The 12418-nt window shown below is 34.3% G+C and overlaps 1 protein-coding gene across 8 annotated transcripts in view; it reads left to right on the top strand.

Moving 5' to 3' along the window:
* LOC106129381 (ras GTPase-activating protein raskol) overlaps positions 1 to 12418 on the top strand; it is a 108217-nt gene that overhangs the window by 58104 nt on the left and 37695 nt on the right. Inside the window, exons 1-2 of one of the 8 annotated variants that reach the window (XM_060953807.1) lie at positions 3975 to 4234; positions 8509 to 8971. The exons of 5 other annotated variants lie outside the window; for them this stretch is intronic. In XM_060953807.1, coding sequence (XP_060809790.1) covers positions 8770 to 8971 — 202 coding nt within the window. In that variant the 5' untranslated portion in view covers positions 3975 to 4234; positions 8509 to 8769. Of the gene's footprint in view, positions 1 to 3974; positions 4235 to 8284; positions 8972 to 12418 lie in introns of those variants that run through there. 2 more of the 8 variants (XM_060953800.1, XM_060953802.1) reach the window with 2 other exon arrangements.

Below are 12418 nucleotides of genomic sequence, written 5' to 3'. Positions count from 1 at the left end.
AAAAAAGGAGAAGATTTGCAATCCAATTGATACTTAGACAAGTTTCAATACTTATTTCGTAGTATTCTAAAGGTTTTTTACGTAAGGTAAGTATTTGCTTAATTTCATAATCTATTGAGTGCTATCCAATAACCATACCATTCAGTTGATCTCAAAGTACTTAATTCCATCCGAAATCATTGCGTAAGATCCTGACATTAAACCTTTCCATGAGTACTTTCACTTCAGAAAGCTGAGCAGATGTTGCATATAATAAAGTTCCTACATAATTAGTATAATTCTCGTATTCATAGTATTTTAAAGATTTATATCTTATGTGAATTGCAAATGTGGAGAAACTTCAGTCATTGTCAGACCACGTATATGTAAGTACGTGCGCGTGCAAAGTGTATGACTGCCTGGGACTGTTGTTGACCATTATCTTGTCTAAGTCATGACTGCTTGTTCGACCTGCTTTACCAGTTGCCTCTTTAAGAGCAAAACCATTACATATCAATGACCTATTTGGTGAGAAAGTTACTTCATCTGCTCTTTCTCGCAGAAATTTATGCGTATTGTCCTAACGCCGACTTTAAAAGTAAACTTCTTTGTTCAACGTTTGAAATGCACGTTTTACTTCAATTTCTGAAATGTTTAGGGTATAGTTTTAAAAACACCAGGTTCAAATAAACATCTGTGTTTGTTTTGGCATAGAAATCATACATTGTGAGCTACATACACGATATTCCTGTCCAGTTTCCACTTTCTATCATCGACTAAGATATAAGAAACACATTACAAAATGTTATTACGTCGATCATTGCAATATTTCAGATGAATGTTTCGTGTCTTGCTATTTGCTCGATTATAAGTTAATGCACATGCATCTTATCATTTATTAGTAATTCTTTTTATTTTTACACAAAATTTGTCTGAAAAGTTAAAATTTCTGAAATTTTACGTTTCAAACATTTATATCTTTTGTTTGGAGAATTAAGTTAGCTTTCAAACCTTAATTTTAATAAACTAAAAACAGCAAATTGTGCCTGCGGAGATCATTTATTCTGTCAAATTTATACCAAAATTACAGTTTTAATGAAAATTTTAGTGTGAAATCGTAAAAGTTCAATAAAACTTTCTAATAGGGTATATATTGGAATTCTATAGATATATTAACAATAGTGTTTGTAGGTCCTGATATTCGGGATTTGGGAGTATGTTTGTGACTCTGGCTGAGTTCCAAGCACTGCTTTATAGCCTGTTCACAGAGCAGACGTCGCCTAAATACATGCTGTTTTTAACCCGATCTAGTTTCTATAGTGCCGTACATGTATTCCTGCAATAGGTTCGTAATTTGATTAATTCGTATTTTATACAGTGATTTACATCGTCAATATATACAATTTGCTAACTGATTATGATAACGTAAAACTTCTAAGCATAGGAAACTGAAATGCGGTGCGCGTGTTATTAGAGAGTAAAGAGACGTTTAAGATATAAGATGTTACTAAAGTCACACAAACGTAGGTATCACCCAGGTGCCCAAAGTGGAATAATCGATTAGCGCCTCTACAATTTTTTGTAAGAACTATTTATAATGTAATAACTATTGCTTACACCACTAATTACCTACACTCAGTCGGCAAATAAATAAATATGAACATGACTCAGTTTCAGAATCCATTAGTATGTCAGCGTACAGCAAAGTAGGCAGGTATTGCACAGGCAGAGTGCGTGCCTAATCTTCTCCGTTGAGCAGTTGTAGGGATCTACTTAACCTACTACGGTACATTGCTTATTGTGGAATTACTTAATATGAGCTACTCTTCAACTCTGTTTCATCAAGAAAGTACTCATTCCCAAATGAATTTTTCAAGAACCAGCCATAATTAAAAAAAAAAATTTTTTTTTTGATCTTCGTCGATCGTAACAACACAATTTCCCTTATGAAAACATCTTCGATCATCATCTCCATAAAACAGTTTCACTTGTTGATGCCTGCTTCAAAAATTCATTCAATTATTTGGTACATTGGTTGGCTACCGTCCGCCTCACGCACGCACTGATCGCATTCTATTGGCACACTTCTCCCCAACGAAAGTTCGTTATTTATTCCACTTTTTGCGCTTTCCTTGCGAGTGACCGCTTCATTGATCTACTGTTCTAGTAAACCACATGATTCGTTAATGAAATACGGCAACGCAATCGTTTACCCAGTTTTACAAAATTTGATTGATGCATGATCTTACGCTTCAATAACCAATCTGTCTCCTTGGTATTTACTTAATTAAAGCAATTTACATGTTAATAATCTCTTTTACATGTTAATTGTCGTAATTAATGTACGAGGTAAAAATAATGTAATTTTTAAAGTCTTTATTTTTATTTTGTGCCCATTAACAAAATACCAGCACGTAGCACATGCACTTCAGCAAACTACTATAATTGGCTCAATAATTTGTTTAGATTCAAATTTAACAAAAAGTTGCTGGAACAGCACTGCGCAACTTTCGGATCTGCCAAGTTCAGCCGCCTACAGCCACCTCCGGCTCAAAGGCTCCTACGCACAGTTGATCAGCAGTTCCAACTAACTGCATCTGTTAAGATTTGTAATCTAAGGCACCGGCTGTCGAGATTAGTAATCGACAGATAAGAAATATTGTTAAAATTGTTTATTATAATTTTAATTTGAGTTTCGTCGTGTAGTATTCTACTATTTTATTCATATTTCATAGTGCATTTTCGGAATTTCTTAGCTGTAAATGTACAATGGTAGTTTTTACTATGAAACACATTTATTTTACTAAATTGTGAAAACCCTGGAAATTATAAAAACTTTTGTTTAACTTCCACATTACCCTTTTACATCATCTCAATTTGTAGTGTGTTACTATAAGTAAATAGCCGTTACACCACTTCTTACCAAGGCCAACGTCTTCTTAACATATTGAAGTACTTTACTTCATTCTTAACACCCACTACACAACTTTACATTTAATTGTCCAAGGCACAAGTCCTTCAACGTCAGCTTCGTTTAAATTAATTTTATCTAAAATAAAGACACATTTATAATTTTGAGTAATATTTTAAAACATCTGCCTACTCCAACGTTATCGGGATAAGAAATCTTGTTGACTTCTTATTTTAATCGCCAAAATGAGTTTGGTATTATTGAAATCAAAGAATGACACACTGACTAATGAGGTGTTCTCATTTTCTTTATCATCTGGTTTAACGGGCTTGCACTTTTTTATTTTCCATTTTACCAATACGCATATCAATTACTCGGTTTGTTCAACAAACCGTTAACAACCAACCTGGCAATTTGTTCACACGATGTGTCCAATCTTTTTTTTTACTTATATTTGTTCAGTCGGTTTATTTGGAAATATATGTCTATACATATTGTTCTGAGCTGAAACGTGTTTTGTCTTGAGTAAAATACGTACGAGTAGCACCCTTATATGAGTAGTCGACATTCCAATCCGTCTGTTTACTCGTACTCGGCAAGCGGGCTTAAAATAATTACACAAGTGCTTTGGTGTTGGCGCATCCAACCCTCTAGACTAGAGTTTGAAGCGTCCTTCCATCTTTTTTATTTATCTGAAATTTTAAATTGACAAAGAGCAATATTGTCTTTTGGAATGTGATTTAACCAAGGAACTAAACTGTAGAAAATCATAAATTCTTAAATTTTTATAAATGAATTTGTTGTACTTCTTCTTATTCTCACTCGATCCAATTGTGATTTTTGAGTAAGCTCCAATTTCTTCATCTTGTGTGTCCTTGTTCATAATTTTCCCCGGATGAATTGTGGCGTGAAGAAACACCACAATATGCGCCATGTTGATTATTGGAGCACGTTCGAATTTCAAACTGTGAATAGTAAATAAACGGCCGGTCCGTCATGGAGGGCGCAGGCGTGCGCGTGCGCCGCTCTTGCTTACTTCGCTGCTCAGTATATTTGTATCTTTGAATGGAGACAGTCACGCGGGTCCTCATTCATATAGTGTCTTAGTATATGAGTAGGACGAAAGTGAATACGTCTCTTTGTAAAGGGGAACGTGTATTGTGAGTGAAACCTTTATTTGTGGACATTCAGCCGATTTGTGCTACATCGCCGTTTACCCGTTCGTGATCTGTGTGTATATTTTGGTGTGATTCTATTTTAGTGATGGTGCTCTTGGTGTGAATAAACATCATTCTTTACAGCCGAACAAAAATATTTTGGCGTTATTCTTGAGGAAATATTTCAGTAGGTAATTAACATAAATTATGTATGCTGGAACTCGCTGCTGCACAGTTGTTCCTACATAGTTAAGTTACATAAACACCTTTGCAAGTTTATAGGTTGCAAGTACATATACGTACTTATTTACATAATATGATATTACTATCCTTGAAATGTAAGTCGAGAACGAGTATCGCAATCTGACTCATTCATTAGTCTGAATCAGAAGTATATCTTCATTAACAAAAGCGATTTAAGTAATACAATACCAGATACACATAGGTATTTGATACTAATATAGTAGATGCATAAATAATCAAAGCACAGATAAGTATATAGATACGAGTATTTATGAGAACAGACGTCGCTTTGTTTTAAAGAATATATAATACATACGATTACATACGATTATTATATTCTTCAATGTATACAATATTTGTATTAGTATTAAATGTCCCATGTCAGGATATAATCCCTTCCTTTTTTGCGCTTTTTTTGGTACTGTGGAAAACAATAAAAAATAATTATATTTTTTACTGGTTGCTAAGATGATTTCTCCGTAAATATACTAGTACAATATTAAAATAGAATTACTTAATTAGTCTTTTGACCCACGAATAAAAAAGATAAACTGGACTCTCCAAGACTCTAGCACATTATAACGAATTAACGTATGATATCAAGGTTACTAATGTGTTATTTAATTACTTGACATTAACCACAATGTCTCCAAAATGACTGATGATGATGACTTAATGAGTAAGATTAATGACTTAATGTGATAAAACTGGGAAAGCAGGAAGACAATGTATAGTAGGTATACTGGATTGTCCGAATGTAATGAAAATTTTTTTTTCAAAACTTTCAAAAATGTCGTAATATATATTTATACTAATGGCAAATAATAGAGACAGTTATAGCATATATCTATTTTATTTCATGAATCTTGGGTCGAGCCTTCTTCACCACTTTCAAAGCTCCAGTTTGCACGATGGTTATATCCGTCGCAAATCGGCCGCTTCCTTCGTCCATCTTTACGTTGAATCGCTATTATAAACATGATTTATACCTCCCTGTCATTAGTTAGCATGTCAGCAATTGTCGTCAGCGGATGTATTTTATTTGCTTCAAGAACCTATTCATACAATTTTTTACGAAGCGAATCAACCGGCTTTGTGGACTGACTTGAAATTTCTTAGTATGGTAGTCAATTATCGCTACACTTGATCATTTTATGTTCTTCTATTTTGCGTATTTCATTTACACACAGACGTGCATTACTTCAAACATTTTGATTGAGTAATGCTATTCCTTCGCCCGTATATCGTATTATTAAAACAGAAATTATATTACACATTTATCACATTGTATCAAAATTAACTTCAAAGGGTTTAGTCACGCCAAGTTTAGTGCTAACAGTTTTTCAACACAATTATGTTGTATTTGGTATTTTGACTCCTTCGGCCTTCGCGTGTAAAAAAATATGTAAAGGTGCTGCACGCTATCCTTTGCTAAGCCTTGGTCATTTCTTATCTTGGGAAATATCACTCATGTGCCGGAAAGTGTTGGGTTCTTGCCAGCACGGTACGAAGTTTCATTATTGTTTTACTGTTCAATAGTAAAAGAGTATTTACGGTCCACAAAAGTTACTTAAAATTATTCAGTATAAAATTTTCTATTAAAATGTAGATATACCTAAATTAACCTGATTAGTAATGATAAGAATCCTGGATAAGAATATTATTTATTTATAACAAACAATAGTGTTTTGCCAAATTATTATATAAGAATTTGTAACGGGTGGACTGGCACCTTAAGATGGCCTTCAGAACAATACTGGGAAATTAATATATAACTAACTTTTACTGACTTCTCGAACTTCAACTTTCACCACTGTATTTTTTCGGTTGCTATATGTTTGATCTCCAGAAATATCTCTAGATAGTATACATTACTTTTACACCTCACTTTATTGCGAAGTAAGCCCGGTATGTAAGTTTCTACAGTTTCCATAAATTTATAATTTCAGTAGATTCTGCCTTCTTTCTCATACATTATAATGGTATTCCAGTTCTTCTTCCATCTTTTTAATGTCTTTTCTTATTTCTTTCCTAAGAGTTTATAATTAGCAACTTAAAGTAGTGTCACCTATGAATAACATATCTAATATTTTACTCATGAAAGTAACAAGTGTATTCCGCAATTTTCTCTTGGCTTGATTCACGTCAAGTCGCGCTCCCACAGTGAACTTTCCACAGAGACAATAGCTCGTTCAAGATTTCACTCTTTTTGTCAACGCACTTCTTAGTGCATTTGTACATACATACATACATACATAAAATCACGCCTCTTTCCCGGAGGGGTAGGCAGAGACTACCTCTTTCCACTTGCCACGATCTCTGCATACTTCTTTCGCTTCGTCCACATTCATAACTCTCTTCATACAAGCTCTGCGGTTTCGGGTACTTTTGACCTGACCCTTTACCAGGACGTCCTTAATTTGATCAAGATACGTTCGTCTAGGTCTTCCCACTCCGACCTTTCCCTCCACACTCTCCTTGTATATCTGCTTAGTCATTTGTGTTGCTAATTAAAACTACCTAGATCCGTAACATCTTCCCGCATTGACGTTTGATGTTTGTTTTGTAAGTTACGTAAGGTCACAAAAAGTTAAGTCTCCCGCAACTTCAAACAATCTCTCGATGCATTATAAAATCGTCGTGAATTTGAATGAATAGACTTTACTTTCTACTAATATATAAAATACGACTTTTTAACTTGCACCTGTTTACAAGTTTAATTAACTGTAATTAAAGAGGATTTGCTATGGTGGAAGTCACTCATTTACCGGTAGGTATTCCTGTGATTTCAGGATTTTTTGCTGGATTTTATTTTCTTTGTTACACTAGTTAAAATCTCAATTGCAAATAATTAGTAAAACAGCAGGATGACAGTTGCTTTTCGGTAGCGAAGCCGTAATGTAATTTGCTACGGCTCTTGAGAAGACAATGGTCAAGGCTAGCTGTCTTGGGCAACTTTGGTCACAGTACCTGATCTTAAGGTCGAGAAGAAACAATCCTATTCATTCAGTAGAAAGAGAATAACAATCAAATAAACATATCTGAAAAGTGACTTGTTTCAATACATACGCCTATATTCGTATGGGTAGTTGATGTTGTGTTTAAGATATTTTATTTGTTTATTTCGTTAATTTAGTATGATTTGTAGTAAATTGTGTAAAACTATTCAAAATACATAAAGATTAGTGAAGCCTCATCAGACTAGACACCTCCAATAGCGTTCATCTTAATTAAAGATAACTTGTGAGCTCTATGGTAGTTTAACAAATCAGTCAGTTGCTATGTTGTAACAGACCTTGGGAGAATACGTTTACTGATCCGTCAAGGTTTCTCAATCAATACTAATTCATTTAGTTATCGTTTAAACACCTAACAATAAATCCTCATACCACCTACGTACTTTCGTACATAAAGGTAATGTGTTTGAATAAAGGGCCCACGTAAGAGTTTTGTAGCGCTGCTTGTGAACACAAAACTATAAGAAGAGGCGACGTTACATAACTCATATACAATCGAGGGTACTTACTACGTACTAGAATAGGTCCGCGTCACAAAGATGCAGAGATGTTTTCTTTTGTTCGTCTGCCATTCATTAGCCGAATGTCTCTTCGCTAGCAAGCCCCCTTTCTGGGAGTGCGTTGAACTGACATTGTTCCATAAAGATGCTTGTAACGTGTTTTACGAGTTGACAACGCGTTTTCGGTCCATCGGATGGAATGTACCAATCGCTCATTTCAGACTTTTCGGAGTATGTCGCATGTTTCTTGTTATACATTTTTTAAAGCATCGATTTTATACTGTAAGTACGTGCAAAATACCTTCTTAATTATATAAAATTAAAAATCTTTTAGTAGGCTCAGAAAACAAAAAGTTGACTTGTTTACATAACCAATAAATTTTATGGGCATTACAAAAGTTTGTAAACGAGAAAATATTTATGAAATTGCTTTCATACATTATTTCTTTCTGCAATTATTAATTTCAACCACGACAGTGGTAATGAAAATGTTTTAAATACTTGTATGAAGATATTTATTATGTCGCTGCACATTAAAATAACACGTTTGCAACATTGGATGAAGTCATACTACAGATTAGATATACCTACTGTGGATAAACAATGCGATAATCTTACGACAATTGAATAGAAACAAACACATGTGCCGAAGCACTGTCAAAAATATTATTTTATTAACAACTTCGTTTTGTTTTATCTAGATTAATAGCGCAGTGGATCATTGAACGACGATTGCAAGGTCTTTCAAGATAACGCCAGATAAAACACGAATAGCTAAACAAATGATAGTGATGTTTCGAAAGGTGAACTTGGAACACGTAATATAATGCATATCGGCGGATTATTTCAAGTGAAGTGACGTCAAATAAAAAAAAACAGTGAAAAATCGAAGTGCAAATAAAGTGTCAGCCAAATTAGTGATACGGTTTAATTTTCTGTGGATTGTCGGGACATGAGTGAGGATGAGTACAGAGCGACGCCTTTCTCGGAGTTTCCACTCTTGTCTGAAGGGTTCGTCGACGGAGGAGGCGGCCGATGAGGATGAGAGTTGCTATCACTCCTTAGGAGGACGGCATTCACTCAGTAGGCAGCCTCAGGTGTACGTGGAAGACCTTTCGAATGTCTCCTTAGCAGACTTCGAATCAACACAGGAAGAAAACAATGGTTCGTATATTATTTGTACATACATACATACATAACTCACGCCTCTTTCCCGGAGGGGTAGGCAGAGACCACATCTTTCCACTTGCCTGCATACTTCTTGCGCCTTATCCACATTCATAACTCTCTTCAAGCAAGTTCGTCGGTTCCGAGTACTCTTGACCTGACCTTTTGCTAGAACGTCTCCGATTTGATTAAGGTACGTTCGTCTAGGCCTTTCCACTCCAAAAGTCCCATGCACACTTCCTTATAATTGTATATTATTTGTATATTTCTTTTAGTTTTTCTGTATGTATACATATGTATACAGTATACAGCTACGCAATCTAAACAACCCACAGGTATTATGCAACTGTGCATCACATAAGGAAGGTAAACATGCTTATGGGGACCGCGACCTAACTGTATTCGTCTTTACTGAAACCGCACTTTATGGAATGCTTTATATTTTATTCCAACGTCATATTATGAACCTTAGCATTCAGAAAATAGGAACTAATAAACAATATAAATGCTAAGAGTTTAATATCATGTAATGGCTATAAATCAGAATACTTCCTACTTTAGTGATCTAAGATGCGATAGCTTTACTGCCTAACAAAACCCCTACGAGTTAAAGTTAAAAAGAGTTCAAATAAAGACAAACTAGCTATTACTGCTACTTAACTTACTAACAAACTACCATGAACTGCGAATTTTGAATTGCAATAGGTGTAATAGTATAAAGCAACAAACTTAATCTTGACATTGATTTGCGAATCGCGTGTGACTCATCTTACCGGATAGGAGGCAAGTAGGTATCTACGTAACGCCTTCGAAATCACGTAAGTAGTATTTTTTAAATGAATGATCAAGAAGCCACATAGGAAGTTTATATTTTACATGTAATAACCTAAGTTTATTTTCTTGTCACTTAGTCCGTTCATTGCAGAATCGATAGGACTTGTATAATTAGCACGTTATTTTAGCTTTAATAAGCTGCTGTATCTTTGGTAATTATTCTATTTCATCTCCTATTATAAATTTTTCTTTTGTGTTATCATAATAATTGCGATGTAGTAGCGTCATACATTTTAAATAATGTCACATTCTGACTCTGTAACCATTTTATCTAAAAGCAATAGTCAAACACCACATTTTAAACTTAACTATTTTCTCCTCTTTGTATATTTAGGCAAAATCTTATTTATTAATTTGGAACATGAACCGTTTACAAATAATAGCGCCACGTATGTGAAACAAATGGTCAATTTTCACTGATACAAAACGCTAATACAATAAAAAAAAGGAATATTAATCACTAAACATTCAACAATTCCTATTTATAAAGAATTGTTGGAACATTTACCTATATGCTGTCTGTTTACATTTTACCCACGTAATCATTTGATCCTGTTGCACCTGTAAGGCCAACCGGCGCGGGCGCAACCACCGCTCACATCCGCTTCCTGTGTTCCTGTCTCTATCACATGAATCCTTTTCGGTTGAAATATTTACTTCCGTCTCATTCTCCTCGTCACGCAGTTGAACTGTATTCATAATTTGATAACACAAACAAAAGGAAAAATTAAAGTATTCAACAAGATGAATCAAAACATGGAAAATCAACATAAAAACTTTATGTACACATTACGTGATTAAGTTATTTTGTAATTAAATCTTAAAATCAAATTTTAAAATCTTTTTAACACTGGGATTATAAAATACACGTTTATAACTTGACTTTTTTACTATTATCATGTCGCCAACGTTACGAAAAAGCAAGATCTACTTCATTCTGTATTGCATTTTGGATGAGAATTCTCACGATATTTCATTTGAGTTTGTATGTATTTGCAGACGATTTGATATTTTATGGTAATTTGATCATTAAAGTTTTGCCTCATGTTAAATGCGCTATTATACAAGACGAGTACAAACGACTAATATATGTAGTTTCATAGAAGTATCTATGTAGGTAAAATAAAAATGAACACGCAATTTTTGAAATATATGATGAAAATTCCAAAGTTGGGCAGTTGGCTTTCCCACAGGGTCCTACATTATTGTAATATATTTTGAACCATAAAAATAAAATATATTCTAATTGTAAGGAAGTTGAGAGTTGGCCAGAAATAATATAATAACGGTCGTATTTTAAATTTATTCAGCTTGAACGTTCCGAAAAAAAAGGACCATACCCGTACCGAGCCCTACTCGTAGATAATTACTACGCAATACAGGATCGTCCATCGCAGCCAATCTAGTGCGTATGGCATTATCTCCCTTGGCATCTCGTTTGCAGGATCTGGTTTTTGTGTGCAGCCTCCATTAAGAACGGAAGCCGGGCTGGTTGTGTGGTTACGAGCGGCTTTGTTACGAGACTTGAATGAAATTTGGTGTGGCAGGAAATAGGCACACGTGTTAATTGGTAGGCCAAATATTCGTGATATTCGGCGACTTGGTTTGCTTTCTCATAATGTTTTTATGCATTCCTTAGAGGATGCTCAGTCCGCTAGGGAAAGGTTATTCAAGTTATAAATAAGCTTTTCTGTATTTAGCAGTTTAACTAAATATATAAAAGAGGGCATTGACTGAATGATATATCAACGCACAGCCCAAGCCGCTCTAGCCGTTTTAGTTCTAGACGTTTTAAATTTGGCATGTAGGTTTTCAATGTAGTCTAGAGGTGCTTTTATAGAGGTAAATTATCGGAATTATTTGTTGCATGCAGGTAAAGCTATTAATATGTGTATTTAATATTTGTACCTATTTTGAGATTAAAAATTTAAAAACTATTAGTTTACTATGTTCTTGTTCTCTCAGCAAATGTCTTGTGGCTGGTGTCACGTCCCGCGGTCGCTCTATCCTATTAACAAGCAAATTGTGTCAATTAAAACGATCCGTCCGCTCCCAACTTCAGACTAAGTCCTCAGCATGAGATCACTCGTGATCTCATCATAACGCCACAATTACCATTTCAGCGTATTTACATCAATTGTTTGAATGTTTGTGGCGATGTTTTCAAAACCATATTATTATTTGAACATCTCAAATATTTTAAAATAATAAATTAAACTTCAAGAAAAAGCTTGTGGAGTTTCGTGAGTATTTTATAACGTAAAATTGGATAAAACATTTTTATCATGCATACGCAGTACGTAGCAGTACATAACCACATACTTCATCAAGTTAAACCATTTTTTTTTTTTTTTTTTTTAATTTTGTATGAAAGATCTTACAAAACATTAAGTAGGTATTAACTTAGCATAGCGAAACCACTAAGGTTTGAGATTACACTAAGAATTAAGTTTACGTCAATCAATCATATTGTAATACATAGAAGAAGAAAATAACCAAGAATTGGACAAATACATATGTTTTTTATTACAAACATACGTGTATCTATACCTACAATAATGCTTAACTTGACGACGTACTAGAATGGTAACATTTCCCTTGCTGTGTTAC

This window comes from Amyelois transitella, chromosome 4, assembly GCF_032362555.1.
Source record: "Amyelois transitella isolate CPQ chromosome 4, ilAmyTran1.1, whole genome shotgun sequence".
In the NCBI taxonomy this organism is placed as follows: Eukaryota; Metazoa; Arthropoda; class Insecta; order Lepidoptera; family Pyralidae; genus Amyelois; species Amyelois transitella.
The sequence above is the reverse complement of the archived record's forward strand: the minus strand, read 5'-3'. Positions and strand labels throughout refer to the sequence as shown.